Genomic DNA, 17,378 nt, shown 5'->3' with positions numbered 1-17,378 from the left:
CACGATGCATTAAGCACTTGGCTTGCTTTACTGCAGCATGTTTCATGGTCATGCACAACCTGCGCAATAATGCCCATGGTTAAGTGCACTCCTTGATCTCAGGACCATCTGTATTTTGCATCCCTCCCTTGATGACCTGAGGTACATGGGCCCACTGAGCTATAAATAATTCACCCCTACACTGGTAGTCCAAATCCACCTGAGCCACTTCAGTCTTAGCCTGGTCCAGCCACTGGTTCTTTGGACATTCTCCAGTGGCCTAACTCCTGCGTAAACGTGCATCCATATAACATATACTCACCGTCAGGTTCTCTACCCAAGCCATAACAACCATCTGTAATTCAGCAGCCTAGACAAATTTACCTCTGTGCTGCCAATTGTTTTTCTTCCACTGATGCAGCCACTCCTGAGTTGATACAGAGATAGAGCACTAGCCACCTATCCTGGGTTAACATAGCCTGCTCTCACAAGGAAAGTAACACAAAAAAAACTCCTGGATTGAGGATTTACTGAGATAATACAATGTGCAATTACTTTAGCCTATTTGCAGAAAATGTGTAGCAAAATGCAGAAGCAGCAGCAGAAGCCAGCAATAAAACACTTCTCCATCTCAGTACACAGAAGCCAGCCCAGCTGAAAAGGCCAACACTGCAAATACTGGAAACCAGAAACAGCAACAGCAATTAGGAAGTCTCTCATGTTACTACCTGAATTTCAAGCCCCACAAATGCATTGCTGCAGCCAGCAGTTTCATTTTGAAGCTGGCATAACAGTACCATGGTATTTGAATATATTCATCAGCTCAACACAATCAGCTCAATCCATGACACCACCTTTACCACTCACTAACATCTAATGCCAGTGACAGGGGTTTGGCCTCTGCAAACTGGCTTGATTCACCTTTTCCTTTATTATCTTCACAGACTGTGTAGGACTTCAGAGAGCAGGCTTTCACCCTCAGTGTTTCCCTACAAGGCAACACGACCCATCAGCAAACAGGACACATTGCTTCTTGTTAGCTGGTAGTTTATAACATGGTGGGACATCTTCCCCCTCCTCTGGTGACATTCCAGAATCTTTGCCCTCTGGCCAGTTCATTATTAGTTCCAAAGTTCTTCTAGCTAGGACTAGGAAGCTAGGATTCCCTATTCAACCCCATCATTGTTATCAATGTAACCCACTTATTTCACGTGACATCAGTTCCATGGTGTGCAGAGGAAACCCTTCCTTTGAAAATCCAGCCCAGCGCTGGCAATCAGGGTGTCAGGAAGAGATGTGTCTCATTATCAACCACTTCCAAGGCAGCTCAAATTCCTTCATATGCTGCCAGAATCTCTTTTTCAGTTGAAGTATAGTTTGCCTTGGATCCTTTGTATCCACAACTTCAAAATCCTAGGGGTCAACTTAAGTCTCCCTGGGTATTCTCTGCCAGAGGCTTCAGATAGGATTCACTCTTCTCATCTGTGGTGTACAATGCATTTGTAACATCTTGTCCTGCTAAGACTGGCCTGAAGGCTACTGTATGCACAATCTTCTGTTCAGCTTTCTCTAAGTCTTGTTGCTGTCAGGGCACCATTTAAAACTGTTCATCTTCTGTGTCATGCAGGCAAAATTACAGGGTGCCTTGTGACGCGTACCTCCCAGATTCTCTCACTTGGGTAGGGCAATGTCTGCTCCTAACAGCTGGCATAAAGGACTGTAGAGGTATGGAGCAGGAGGTGTCCTCTTCAAAGTGACTGAACTGCTGGGACACTTCCTCCACAGACAAACTGTAAGCCCATATGGAAAAAGAGAGACTTAGAAGTATTCAGTATTGCTGAAGCTGGCCAGCCAATTCAGTCACACTTTGTGCCTGACTTATTTTTCAGGACATTACTGTGATGAGTTGGCATATGATAGTAGCATGCTTCATGGGAACTTCTGCCACGAGTGGTGCACATGGACCTCAGCTGGATCTGAGGGTGACTGCTCATCATTTCAATCATTGCAGACCACCTCCAGCACAGATAATTCAATTAAGTTCCAGATACCTCTTCTCCACGGTGGCCCACTTGGCTGGGGTACGTGTAACATCATCCTTGAAGGAGTACCTTTTACTCACACCTAACAGAAAGCCCAGCTGATTGTCTTCCTGTGACAGTTTGGGTGTTACCTGCCCTCCCACTTTTATGAAATCACCCAGACTAGACTCAGATGGGATGGAAGTTAAGGAATGAAGCTATATTTACATCTTAGCACAATATACAAGCAGATATTTACAATATTTACGGCTATATACAGAAATATACAAGTTAAAGATAATACAGAAACACAGCACCCCTCCCAGAAATCAGAGTCCCCAGGAGGGGCTCCCAACCACTCTTCCACCTTCTTTCCACCCCTCTACCTTATCCCACAGTTTGCCTTACATGCAAGGTGAGTTTGGAGAATCGGCCAGGAGGGTTAGGAAGCAGAGGGATCAGTTACACAGAAAGCAGCCCAGGGTGAAAGCACAGGCTGCCAGAGACACACACACTGACTGTCTTATCTATGTTTTGTGTTCTTGTTTTCATACATCCCAGCAAGCCTATGAGTGAAGTAGACATCACCACTGTTTCCTTTTCACAGCCTGTAATCTAATTTATGGGACCCCAAACTTTTTAAACAGGGGGCCAGTTCACTGCCCCTCAGACACTGTCGGGGGCCGGGCTACAGTTTGATTACAGCCCAGCAGTGTCAGGGGCCAGACTATAGTTTGGTTCCAGCCCAGTCCCGGTGAGTGCTTGGGGGCTGCAGAGGCTGGCAAGCAGATTAAGTGGCAGGAAGTGGCTGCTTAGTTTCCCCCCCAACCCCCAGTGGGGGGGAGTTGGGGGGCAGGGGGGTTCTGTAAATACCAGCAGGCCAGACTGAGGACCCTGGGGGGCCGTATCTGGCCCGCGGGCCGTAGTTTGAGGACCCCTGATGTAATTATTCTCACTAAAATACATAGAGGACACTAGGATTTATATAGTACCACCATGCAAACAGATTGACCCACACAAAGAGCATGGGCTGTTTAACTAATACAAAAATTGCATGCCAAAATTGTTTTAACAGGCTTTAGTCAATCTTTTCTCGACTCTTTATGCCCCACACTGGGTACCAAAAAAGGACAGTTATGGTTTTAAGCCCAGACAAAACTAAGCCCCACATCAAAGCTGAGTCCCACAGTCACTCAACACAACTACCCCCACCACCACCTTCTCCCTGTGATAGGATGGTGAGAAGAAAATGGAGCAAAACATAAATCCCTGTGGTTAAGGAGAGTTTAAAAGAACAATGCAAAGAATGAATAAACAATAACAACAGTAAATGAAGTGACATATAAAACCAGCAATACAAAATGCAATGTACTCACTCAACGCAGCCTGTATTTTGCTGCTTATGCCACAACTCACCACCAGTCATCTACCACTGCTGCCCACTCCAGCCTCCTTTCCCCGTTATGTATCAGGCATGACATCTGTGGTATCGCATACCCCACTGGCTATCCTCAGAAGGACCCCTCTCTCAGCTTCTTGTGAAAAAAGTGAACCCTGTCCCAGCCAAACCCAGGACACAAACACAGTTGCAAGCAACTGTAGGATCTCCACCAGAATAGTGCAAATACTTTTTTTCTATAAAGAAGGATACTGTAGCTCTCTGACACAGAATATAACAAAAATTACCTCAGCTGAAAAAATCCCAACAACGGCAAAATGAGATTTAATTAAAACATAAATGTATTTTGTTGGATACAAATTTGCTTTCTACCTGAAGAACACTAATAACAGCCAAGGAGTTGGACAGCCTCTGAAGCATACTCTGATTCTATGTGCTTCTGTAAGTCTGAGAGTCCCATAAAGCAACTCTGACCTAAGCAACGCAGCTCAGGTCTTACATATCACATTTCAGAGGAATATCTCAGGGCATCAGGTTTGCTATAGGTATTACCGCATTATTCTAAGCACTGAAGAGAGATCTATGATCTACTAGGAGAGAGATCGACTATCATGAATCAGAGGGAAAGAAGAAACCATCAGTCTAGAGCAGGGGTCCTCAAACTACAGCCCACAGGCTGGATACGGCCCCCCAGGGTCCTCAATCCGGCCTGATGGTATTTACAGAACCCCCCTGTCCCCGTCCTCTAGTCCCCAGGTAAACCAAGCAGCCACTTCCTGCCACTTAATCCACTCGCCAGCCTCCGCAGACCCCAAGCATCCACTGGGACTGGGCTGGATCCAAACTACAGTCCGGCCCCTGACACTACTGGGCTGGAACCAAACTGTAGTCTGACCACTGACAAATTGCAGTCCATCCCCTAACAGTCTCAAGGACAGTGAACCGGGCCCCCTGTTTAAAAAGTTTGAGGACCCCTAGTCTAGAGAGACCTTCAGGGGGATCTTTACGCTAGCCATTGGACACTGTCAAAGTGAATATACAAAATAAACAGACTGAAGTGCAACATAAAGAGAAATTAGCAGAAGCTTAGTCAGCATTAAATGTTTGCAATTGGATGAATAACCCTGATTCAAATTCAGTCAGTATCACTGTAATACAGGCTTCAACAGGTTCAGTCTCTTCTGCAGGATTAACGTCAGCATAATGTGTAGTGACATCTGACAGTCTGGCTTTACTTCAGATATTTCAAAAGTTACTATATCCTGGGAAATGGATATATATATATATATATATATATATATATATATATATATATATATATATATATATGTTCTACATTTTTCCTCTTTTAAGATAGCAAACAGCCTTCAACAACCCAAAGTAATGACTGCTTTGGGACTCAGACATATTAACTTTGTGATTACTTGCAAAATCCTGAAGAGGTACCTTCCTAGAAATTATGTTTGTGCTCCAATTTTTCAACACAGGCAAATAACATTTGCTGATTCAATGGTCTGCAAAAGCAGACTCGAGAAGGAAGCCTCCTAGTCCCTTTGGGAATTAATAACTCAATTAAATTATCTTAGGTAGTGAAGAGTTGCAGAAGCCTAACACTGAAGAAAAGACTTGAGTTCTGTTGTCTCATGTGTGATGATGGTTAGCTAGAATTCAGAAGGCAAAATGCTCACATTTTTTGTTAAGATAATTCAATATGGATTAGCTAACTTAGAATGTCTACGCCTTATCCCTTCTTGGAGACAACTAGGATATCAAGGAAATCCAAGGACTCAACAGAATGAAGTCAGGAATGAGCTCACAACTGAATCCTGGAAAAACGGAGAGGAAATTAACTAGCTGGGGCAGGGAAAAGCCTCAATAAGGGGGTGCTATTGCAAGTTAATCTAAACAGAAATATTGTCCAGCCTGGCACAGTACATGACTCTGCAACTATTTGCATTGTTGTAATGGCAGGAAAAAACCCCAAGGTTTAGCAGAGAGAGCACTGGACATGCTGAAAACAAATAAACAAATATTCATCCAGGAACATCATTTTAATGACTTGAAGAACAATACTCCATTGTAATTTTGCCTTCTCATAGACAAGCTGGTCGAGGCTCATGAAATAAAAAAAAGTATCCAAACTGAACTTAAGAGAATCACACCAAGTGCCACTAAGCTGCTTATGGATATAAAACTAAATTAGTATTTCAAAAGACTGTGAGTGATCAGCAGAAGTGGAAGATAATCTCTGATAATGTGTCATCAAATAACATGTAGACTCAGAATCCACACTCAGAGTCATTACAGAGACACAATTAGAAGTGTTTCAGAGCAATGCAGTTTCAAAGCAGATGGCACAAAGGAGGCAGGTTTGGATAAAATCTGTTCAGAAAGAGTCTGAGGCAAACAGTTGATTTTGATTTTCCCTGCATGACTCAAGAGGTGGAACAGAAGAGAGTGTTTTGATCTTATTATTGGTCTTTAGAGAACAAATTTCTCTACAAATGAGTTATTAAGGTCCTTGGTCCATTTTTTTCTGGGCAGGTGACAGCAAATGTAAAGAAAAAAAAATATTTTGAAATGAAAGATAGGAAAAAGAACATACACATCCCATTGTCCTTTCATCCTGAAAATACCATGTAGTCATTGTACTGCTCCTAGAGTGCTTTTTTTGTCCAGAAGCCATTCAAAAATGCAGAGAACCAAAATCAGTCCTAGACAAATACTACAATACCTTATATTATTCACTTAGATACCATGTCACAGTCTGAATCTGACTCAGAAAGTTACAATGACTGAAGGATAGCTCTGAAGAGTAACCAGGCTCACCCTCACTGGATTATATTTTCTAAAATCTGAATTAATTTTAACTGATCACCAAAACCCTAGCACATTACAGCAGCAAGAAGAGACCCTGTGGAAAGGAACTAACAATCTGACAAGACAAACCAGTTCAATAACCTCAAAAGTGAGACGTCAAGTCAACACTGAGCCTTTGTTAATGTTAGTAATTAACATCATTTACACTATCTGCTTAACATTTACCTCATTCTCTGCTTCAAGCTGGCACTCTTTCTAGCCATCTAGCATGAAGGGACAAGGTACTAAGGATTCCTAAGCAATCTAGGAGGTCAAAAGCCAAGACTAATTGGTTCTCGGAAAGGTTGAAGGAACCAAAGCAGAAGGCAGAAAGGGGAAAAAGCAGACTCACTGGAAACAAGTCTGGGACATTCGTGGGGCAGAGTGCCAGCTCCACTGCTATCTCAAAGGGGTATGGGACAATGAGCCATGCACTGAGGAAGATGCAAGGGCTATCAATGAGATAGGACTCACAGTAGAACCTGGGAACGCTCAAGTAGATGCTAAGGGGAAGGAGAATAATGACATCATCAGGCCTTCATGTGACAAGTTGAGGGATGACACACCATGGTTAGAGGGATAGGGTGGAATCACTGTGCTCAGCTTGTCCCCTGCAATGCCTGCACACCAATGCATGCAGAGAGAATCACAGAATCATAGAATGAACCAGGTTGGAAGAGACCTCCAAGATCAACCGCTCCAACCTAGCACCCAGCCCTAGCCAGTCATCTAGGCCATGGCACCAAGTGCCTCATCCAGTCTTTTCTTGAACACCTCCAGGGACGGTGACTCCACCACCTCCCATTTGCAGTCAAGAGGTTAATGATCTGGTGGCAGTTACAGAGATGTGGTTGAACAGCTCACGTAACTGGAATGTAGTCATGGATGGCTATGTCCTTTTTAGGAAAGACAGGTCAGCAAGGCAAGGTACTAGAGTTGCATCTCTACTGATGGAGTCTGTCCTCAGGAGTGCCAGTCCCCTAAGGCCCCAGAGGAAGACCTGGCAATGAAGGAGTTCTCCTTGGTCAATGAGGACTGGGTTAGGGAACAGCTAAGTAATCTGGACACACAATAAATCCACAAGTCCTGATGGAATGCACCTCAGGGGTCAGTACCAGGAACAGTACTATTCAATATATTCATCAACAACCTGGATGAGGGCACAGAGTGCACTGTCAGCAAGTGTCCTGGTGACACCAAGCTGGGTGGAGTGGCTGACACACCAGAAGGTTGTGCTGCCACCCAGCAATACTTGGACAGGCTGGAGGGTTGGGCAGGCAAGAATTTAATGAAGTTCAACATGGACAAGTGTAGAGTCTTACACCTGGGAAAGACAGACTCTAGGTATCAGTATCAGTTGGGGACTGACCTGTTGGAGAGCACTGAAGAGGAGAGGGACCTGGAGGTCCTGGTGGATGGAAAGTTGACCATGAGCCACCAATGTGCACTGGTGACCAAGAAGGCCAATGCAATTTTGGGGTAGATTAGAAGGGCAAGAACTTCCTCCTAATATCCAGCCTATACTTCCCCCGGAACAACTTGAGACTGTGTCCCCTTGTTCTGTTGCTGGTTGCCTGGGAGAAGAGACCAACCCCTACCTGGTTACAGCCTCGCTTCAGGTAGTTGTAGACAGCAATGAGGTCACCCCTGAGCCTCCAGCCTAAACAACCCCAGTTCCCTCAGCCTCTCCTCATAGGGTTTGTGTTCCAGGCCTGACTCCAGCTTCACCACCCTTCTCTGGACATGTTCCAGCACCTCAACAACTCTCTTGAATTGAGGGGCCCAGAACTGGACAGAGGACTCAAGGTGTGGCCTGACCAGTGCTGAGTACAGGGGAAGAATAACCTCCCTCGTCCTACTGGCCACACTGTTCCTGATACGGAGTGGGTGATGCCTGAAGGCCAGTATGAAGTGCAGGGCCTGTTTTGTTCAGTATCTCCACCAGTGACCAAGAGGACAGAATGGAGGGCATGTGCAGCCCTGCAGAAGGGGCAGTTCTGAGGCATGACCCCAGACACTGATGGGCAGCAAGCTGAACCACAGCCACCCATGTGTAATGACACAAAAAAGGCCAGAGATGCCTGAGGTTGTGTGAGCAGGACATGACCCTGAGAACCTAGTTAGGACAGGGACTGTCCTCTGTTTGGTGCTTGTCTGACTCTGCCTGAATACTGCCTCCAGTCTGGGCCCCCAACACAGAAGAGACAGCAGCAAATCAGAAGGACTTCAGGGAAGAGTGACCATCATGGTCACAGGTGGTAGGGTTGAAGCCCTTGCCCTCTGAGAAAAGGCAGCAGGACCAAGGGATGATTCAGCTGTAAAAAAAGGTGGTTTCAGTGACATCCAACATTACCTTAAGCACTGATGAGAGAAAATGGAAGCTGCAGGCCCTTCACAGTGGTCCATGGCAGGAGGGCAAAAGCTAACAGCATAAGCTGAAACACAGAAAGCTTGAGGATGGAGATAGAACCATAGAATCAACCAAGTTGGAAGAGACCTCCAAGATCATCCAATCCAACCCATCCCCCAGCCCTATCCAGTCAACTAGACCATGGCTCTCAAGGCCTTTTTTTTTCAGGAGGACAGTCCAGTGGTGGAGCAGTGGCCTGGAGAAGGTAGGCTCTTCTCTGGCCTTGGTGGTGACACTCTCTCAATGAGTGACGTCTTGAGGAGCCCTGACTGACAGCTGAGCCTGTTTCAAGCAGAAACTGGTGCTGAAGACCTCCACAAGTGCCTGCTGAGTTACCTTGTGCTCCTATTTATACATCATACAGATTGATACAAAGCATTTTTGCAATAAATTTACTTTCCTCACCTCGAAGGCTCACTAAGCTACTGGTGAAGGAGGCAGCAATGTCAGTAACACAAAAGTAAACTCTGAGTAAGTCACACTTCGAGCAACAAGGTGAAATCTGGAGAGTCAGCACTGAGGTGAAAGTAAACCTAGTAGCTAGATTTCAAAATCTAGTGCTTTAGCAAGCTGCACTTTAGAAACTGTGTCCACAAAATACATGTAAAAGGTCAGATAACAGAGACAATCTGTGAGAACATTCCAGATGTGAAAGGATGCAGAAGTTTGGCACCACATTCCCAAATATTTGGGAAGTGAGATTGATCTAGGTGTTGTCTGGGATGCGCTTGTGAGCACTGTACTGAAGAGTACATAGATGTCACTTCAACACACTAGGGAGAAAATTAATTAGCTACTACTGAACAGAGTTATTTTACTTAGAAGTAGCAAATAGTTGCATAACTCACTCATAAACTGTTTGCAAACCTTGGACATTCCCTGCAAGTAAGAAATCATTAACAGATTTCATTTGTCTACAATATTAAGTCAAATTATAGTAGGCATCAAGTACATTCACATGACTTTTGGACTGTCGTGGAAAATTACAGACCTCAGGAGGACCCAAACTGTTTTCATTGATGATCTAATGAATACAATTATACAGCTGTAACACTCATGTAAAAATTATTTCCCCTTCCTAGGAACAGAAAAATTCTCCTAGAACAAAGTTCTGTGTACACAAGAGGACAAGAACAGTTAACACTCAAGAAAATGTTGCAAGATAATGGCTGACTAAAATGAACATCCAACACTGACACACATCTTGCATATGACAGACCAGTAAATGGGATTTACATTCATTTAAATGGCCTGAAAATACTGAATAAAAAGTGAAAGAACAACTACCAGAAAGAAACAAACCCACCTTGTGGGTTGTACATTCCCAGCTTCTCTTCCTCTCCCACTGTAGTCTCATTTATGCAGCTAAACTGTGATTATGAGGCTGATACGTTGGAAAGTTAGTCTTAGTTTTCCACAACCTCAGGTTAATTTTCATACCAGTGACCTTTCCAGACCAAACAGTACACAGTCACTCTGAGATGTGTGGGGGAGGTCTGCAGGACTGTTCTAATCTCAGTTCACATGGGATTAAACCACTAGATTTTGAAGCAAAAATTAACTTCAATTTAGATACCTACTTGGCTATCCACAAGTTAGCAGGAAGCATTAAAATCCTCCTTGCCTTTCTACTTCCAGAACACCTGCAAAAATCTTTGAATCTCTCTTTATCTGCTCTAAAGCAAAATATACCCAGGACCATTCCCTCAGACAGAACTGACCCTTTCTAAAGATCATTTGCCTTACAAAGCCAATACCATTCTGTATATGTAGCCCTTTACAGTGCTCTGATTTCAACTCACTTATTTCCTAATATAATGTAAAAAACAAATAATCCCACTCATGGAGGTGACAGGGCTATTTTGCATCAATTTGCTAGTCACTAGCTACCACAAATTCTTTGTTTCCTGTTCCTCCAGCCTTCAAAAGCTTATGACACAAAGCCTATGCCAAGGAAACTTAAAATTTTGTTCCAACAATTGATAATTCATGATCACATTGATACAGGATTGAAGTCTGGTATACAATGCCAGCTGAGCAATAATATCTGATTGAACAGCAAAACAAAACAAAACAAAACAATTAATACAAGCCACAAAGTACTCTGCATCTGAAACGCCCACGTGAGTTGAGAAACACCAAAAGGATGTAATTGTTGTTCTTTGACTCCCCAAAAGCATACACTCAAAATACTTACTAGAAAGAAGGTAGAAAAATTCTCAGCCTGCCAACAGGGATGTTTCTATTACCCTCTTTCACAGTCAATAGTGTCACAAGTGAAACTTGCTTTACACAGTGAATTAATATAAATGATATAATTTCCACTGAGGCTGGAAAATACCGTGAAGATCATCTAGTCTAATGGTTAAACTATCATTGACTAGTCCACACTATGTCCCTAACTGCTTCTAAATACATCCAGAGATGACAGTTAAACAACCATTTCCATGAGCGGCCTGTTCCAATGCTTGACAATACTTTCGATAAAGAGATTTTTCCTCATCTCCAACCTAAATCCTTGCTGGTGCAGTCTGAGACTGTTTCCTCTCATCCTATCACTTTTTCCTTGTGAGAAGAGACCAACACCAAACTCTCTACAACCTCCTCTCAGGTAACTGTAAAGAGCAATACAGTTTCTCCTCAATCTCCTTTCCTCGCATTGACAAACACTCCCAGATACTTTCTTGGGGGACAGCTTTCCAGCCACTCTTCCCCAGACCTGTAGTATTTCATAGGGTTATTGTGATCCAAGTGTAGGGTATGGCATTTAGCCTTGCTGACTAACATACCAGATGCCTCAGCCCTTTCATCCAGCCTGCCCAGACTGCTCTTTAAAGCCTCCTTACCCTCAAGTAGATCAATACTCCTGCCCAGCTTGGTATCACCTTCAAACTTACACTCAAAGTCCCACCCAGAAAATTGATAAAAGTGTTATACAGAACTGGACTTTATACAGAGCCCTAGAACCCCACTTGTGTACAGTCTCCAACTGGACTGAACTTCATTCCTCACAACTTATTTGGCCCAGTCATCCACCCAGGCTTTCTCCATCATAGAGGATACCTGTCCAAGCCATGAGCAGCCAATTTCTCCAGGAGAATGCTGTGAGAAATGGTATCAAAAGACTTACTAAAATCCAGACAAACAATACCTATAGCCTTTCCCTCATCCACTAATCATGCCACCTTGTCACAGACAAACACTGGTGTGCTACCACAAGGCTTATTTCCAGTGAGCCAGGTTTTACTCCTTTCACGCTTCAAATCTAGTTTAAAGCTCATTTCATGAGTACTGCTAACTCCTATACAAAGATCCCTTTACCCCTTTGGGACTCCACCTGTTGTCAGCAGGCCTAGTATTGTTTAAACCGACCCTTGATCAAACAACCTGAAGTGCCAACAGAGACGTGAGACCCAGAGCCGGCTCTGCCTGTCTCTTACCTTACTGTTTCCTTCAACTGGAACAACAGAGGAGAACACTACTTGTGCTCCTGATCCCTCAATCAGTCATCCCAAGGCCAAGTCTCTCTTGATTGCCCTCAAATTCTTTTTGCAACTTCATTTCTGCCTACCTGAAAAGTTAACATGGATTGTAACCTGAGGGCTGTACCAGCATAGGAAGCTTTCTCCTCTTTAACCTGGGCTCCAGTGAAGCACCAGACTTCCAAATGAAGGGGCCCCACTCTGCATATTGGGCCTTCTCTTCCCTTCAGTAGAGTATCACAGTATCAACAAGGTTGGAAGAGACCTCACAGATCATCAAGTCCAACCCTTTACCACAGAGCTCAAGGCTAGACCATGGCACCAAGTGCCACATCCAACCTTGCCTTGAACAGCTCCAGGGACGGCGACTCCACCACCTCCCCAGGCAGCCCATTCCAGTGTCCAATGACTCTCTCAGTGAAGAACTTTCTCCTCACCTCCAGCCTAAATCTCCCCTGGCGCAGCCTGAGGCTGTGTCCTCTCGTTCTGGTGCTGGCCACCTGAGAGAAGAGAGCAACCTCCTCCTGGCAACAACCACCCCTCAGGTAGTTGTAGACAGCAATAAGGTCACCCCTGAGCTTCCTCTTCTCCAGGCTAAACAATCCCAGCTCCCTCAGCCTCTCCTCATAGGGCTGTGCTCGAGGCCTCTCACCAGCCTCGTCGCCCTTCTCTGGACACACTCAAGCATCTCAATGTCCCTCCTAAACTGGGGGGCCCAGAACTGAACACAGTACTCAAGGTGTGGTCTAACCAGTGCAGAGTACAGGGGCAGAATGACCTCCCTGCTCCTGCTGACCACACCATTCCTGATGCAGGCCAGGATGCCACTGGCTCTCTTGGCCACCTGGGCACACTGCTGGCTCATGTTCAGGCAGGTATCAATCAGTACCCCCAGATCCCTCTCTGTCTGGCTGCTCTCCAGCCACTCCGACCCCAGCCTGTATCTCTGCATGGGGTTGTTGTGGCCAAAGTGCAGCACCCTGCACTTGGAGCTATTGAATGCCATCCCATTGGCCTCTGCCCATCTGTGCAGGCGGTCAAGGTCCCGCTGCAGAGCCCTTCTGCCCTCCAACCCAGTCACATCTGCCCCCAGCTTAGTGTCATCTGCAAACTTGCTGATGACTGACTCCATGCCCTCATCCAGATCATCTATGAAGATGTTAAAGAGGATGGGGCCCAGCACTGATCCCTGAGGGACACCACTAGTGACTGGCCGCCAGCTGGATGTGGCACCATTCACCACCACTCTCTGGGCTCAGCCCTCCAGCCAGTTCCTAACCCAGCACAGAGTGTTGCCATCCAAGCCATGGGCTGACAGCTTAGCCAGCAGTTTGCTGTGGGGGACAGTGTCAAAGGCCTTGCTGAAGTCCAGATAGACCACATCCACAGGCCTCCCCACACCCACCAAGCGGGTCACCTGATCATAGAAGGAGATCAGGTTAGAAAGGCAGGATCTGCCCTTCCTAAACCCATGCTGGCTGGACCTGAGATCTTTGCCATCCCTCAGGTGTGCTCTTATCACCCCCAAGATAACCTGCTCCATCAGTTTCCCTGGCACTGAGGTCAGGCTGACAGGTCTGTAGTTCCCAGGTTCCTCCATCCGACCCTTCTTGTGGATGGGGACCACGTTGGCCATTTTCCAGTCTCCTGGGACCTCTCCAGTGAGCCAGGACTGCTGGAAAATGATGGAGAGCAGCTTGGCCAGCTCAGCTGCCAGCTCTCTCAGCACCCTGGGATGGATCCCATCTGGTCCCATGGACTTGTGGGTGTCCAGGTGGCTCAAGCAGGTCCTGAACTACTTCTTCATGAATTTCCAGGGGAACACACCGCTCCCCAACCCCATCCCCCAGTTCAAGAGGCCACTTGCCCTGAACTCCTCCCTCCTTACTGTTGAAAACTGAGGTGAAGAAGGCATTCAGGACCTCAGCCTTTTCCTCGTCATCAGTTATAGTGTTCCCCTCCTGGTCCAGTAAGCAGTGGAGGCTCTTCTTGCCCTTCTTTTTAGCATTGATAAATTTATAAAAGTGCTTTCTGTTATCTTTCACAGAAGTGGCAGCCTAAGTTCTAGCTGGGCCTTAGCCTCTCTAATTTTTCTCCTGCATAATCTGGCTACCTCCTTAAACACGTCAGGAGAAGCCTTCCCCTCCTTCCAGAGGTGATACACCCTCTTTTTTTCCCCCACTTCCTTCAGGAACTGTTTGCTCATCCAGGGTCGCCTTCCCTGCCCGCTCATCTTTCAGCACATGGAAACTGCCAGCTCCTGTGCCTTCAAGAGCTCCTGTTTAAAGTAGATCCAACCATCCTGGACCCCTTTGTTCTCAAGGACTGCTGCCCAGGGGACTTTGGAAATAAGTTTCTTAAGCAAATTGAAGTTTGCCCTCCGAAAGTCCAAGGTGTAGGTTTTGTTGTAGTGCCTCCCTATCCCCCTGCATATTGAAAACTGCACTATCTCATGATCACTATACCCCAGGCAGCCTCCCACTGTCACATCTTCCACCAGCCCTTCTCTGTTGGAGAGCAGCAAGTCAAGCTGAGCTTGACCCCTAGTAGGCTCACTTAACAGCTGGGTCATGAAGCTGTCCTCCATGCACTCTAGAAATCTCCTGGACTGCCTCCTCTCTGATGAATTAAGTTCCCAGCAGAGGTCTGGCAGGTTAAAGTCACCCACAAGGACAAGATCTGAAGATCTTGAGACAGCCTCCAACTGTTTGTAAAATATCTCATCTGTTTCCTCATCCTGTTTGGGTGGTCTATAACAGACTCCAACCAGGATGTCAGTTTATTAGTCCTCCCTCTGATTTTAACCCACAAGCTCTCAACCCCTTCGTCCCTCACCTCAAGCTCAGTGGCAAGGAGTGACTCCCTAATATACAGAGCCACCCCTCCTCCTCTTCTCCCTTGCCTATATCTTATGAAGAGGTTGTATCCCCCCAGCATAGCACTCCAGTCGTGCCTGTCATCCTGTAGCAACACCTTGTCCAGATTTAAGAAAGCACCTCTGATGAAGAGCACTTCAGAAACACTTCCAAGCTAGGTGAACCATTGTCCTTCATTATTGTTCACTTCCACTTGCAGAGCCTTATATCTGTTATGCAAGGGCACCTGGGAAGGTGGGGTCATCACAAAGGAGGTATGACTGCTGTGTTGGGCAGGAACTTGCTGCCATTATCCCCTGTCCTTCAAATCATTATGTTCAGCTAAATGAGGAGAGGAGAGGATAGGATAGGGAATCCTCTGTGTTGTGCATCCTATCCACCTACTGAATGTGTCCAAGAGAAGGCAGGATAAAATTCAAGTACTCTATCTCTTTTTCACACGCCTGACACTTCTCAGGTTAGTGGCCTCCTCCCAGAGCTCTGTAACTGAGCACAGGAGTTCCTCCACCTGTGCACACCTCCCACGGATATGCTCAGGCTGCTGGCCTGCACTGCTGTAGGAACAGAGCACACCCTGCACCCTGACACCTGGAGCTGTGCCAGTTTCTGTCACACCATGTTTAAATCTGCCATTGCTCCCAGCCCTGCCCAGATTCCAACATCCAATTGCTGTGATGTGAGATGCAGGCTCCTGGCAGCTCTCTAATCTTCCCCAAGGTTACCTTGCTTCGGAAAACAGCCCTGTGCACCATGCCAGAGTGCTCTGCTGCAGATCATGCCAGCATCAGAGCTGTTCGTCTCAGCAACTGAGTACTTCATTCAGTCACACTACATTATTCACCTTTTACTTTCATCCTCCTCTTTCCATAGTTGTCACTGTTCACCACTGCTTTCATTTCACTCTCCTTCATATGACCTATGAACTGGAATTGTCTCTCACTTAAAAGGCACACTTCTGCCTTTCATTTCTCAGGAGAAAATAAATACATCCACACAAAGTATTTGGATAAACATTTCAATTGTATGTGAATTAAAGGCTATCACATAATTTATTTTACACAGATTTATGCTAAGCATTCTCCAGCATACCCCTAGAAATGCTGCTCTGATCATCTTGGAGGAAAGACATTTTTGTTGTCATTACTTCCTTGACTAGCACTATTTATTGATAACTTCAGGGCATCATAAAAATGATAGATAAATATTTATGAATTCTTACCTTATTAAATTCTGGCACACCTGACATCCTGCAGGACATCTGTGATACAAGATGGATAATTAATACATGCTTGTTTAAAAGAAAACATCTTTAATGGTATTCATAAACTATTGTTTCACCTGTGAAAAAAATATCGTCAATGGCATTGAAGGCTATGCCCTTCTGCAGTCACCCCTGGAAGATGTAACTTCTGGGTAATTTAATTGACTTGTTTGGTGTTCTCCATTTGACTGTCTATCAAATCTGCGTTTTATAGATAAGTTCTTTATTTTATCTGTTCTATCCTATCCATGTGTTCAAAACAATATAATAAAAATGACAAGTTCACACCATCAGAATACGATCTCGTTGAATTACTTAGACAATGCCATCTATAAGAGACGCAATCTGAAACGCCAAATTGTGCTTGCTTTTTCAAATCCTAAAACACAGGTTGAGGATTTGATTGTTTTCCCCTATTCTTTTTATGTGCTACACCAGCAGAAACCTCTATCTTAGATGACTGTGACCAGCAGTGGGCATTATTCTGAGGAAGGGAGAAAACAGTGGTACAGGATTAAGAATTCCATATAACTCAACCTCTCAACATACCACAGTTTTGGTAATAAGACTGAGAACACCACATCTGCAAAGCCTAGGAAGGTCAGCTGTGCTAACTTCTAACTAAAATTAACAGCCTCACTTACAACATACAGGTGATATCATCAATAAAAACTCATAACCATCACCTGAGATCCTGAAAAATTCCAAAGAACCTCATTCAAGCCACGTACAACGCCCATTAAAAAATACTATGATTTTTTCTAAATGTAACAGGAAGTGAAGTTCATTGTTTTACCTGTGAGGATCTTTTGAACTGGGAATGATGTGTGCACATTCTCTTTTACTGAAGACCTCTTCGATCCAGGATTTGGAGGACTGAAAGGACATTCCAAATGTAACTGCATTCCTGAACTTAAAAGCACAGTGCTAGAAGTAGCATATAACTTCTACTAGAACTTCTACGTGGCTGTGTACATATCTATGCATACCATGAATTAGAAAGATTCTCATCACAGTGTGAAATGAAACCAGAAACATAAGCACATCTTTTAAAAATCCTAGCTCTTCATGCCCAAGCTTATGACAGCTCC

The 17,378-nt window shown here is 45.0% G+C and overlaps 1 protein-coding gene across 1 annotated transcript in view; it reads right to left on the bottom strand.

Moving 5' to 3' along the window:
- TRPM6 (transient receptor potential cation channel subfamily M member 6) overlaps positions 1 to 17,175 on the bottom strand; it is a 117,418-nt gene extending 100,243 nt beyond the window's left edge. The window contains exons 1-2 of the mRNA XM_064176336.1: positions 17,084 to 17,175; positions 16,246 to 16,284 (exon numbers count right to left, since the gene is read on the bottom strand). Coding sequence (XP_064032406.1) covers positions 16,246 to 16,284; positions 17,084 to 17,175 — 131 coding nt within the window. The remainder of the gene's footprint in view (positions 1 to 16,245; positions 16,285 to 17,083) is intronic.
- Positions 17,176 to 17,378: the final 203 nt, after the last annotated feature.

Source organism: Pogoniulus pusillus, chromosome Z, assembly GCF_015220805.1.
Source record: "Pogoniulus pusillus isolate bPogPus1 chromosome Z, bPogPus1.pri, whole genome shotgun sequence".
Taxonomy (NCBI): domain Eukaryota; kingdom Metazoa; phylum Chordata; class Aves; order Piciformes; family Lybiidae; genus Pogoniulus; species Pogoniulus pusillus.
This window is presented reverse-complemented; position numbering and strand designations above follow the sequence as displayed.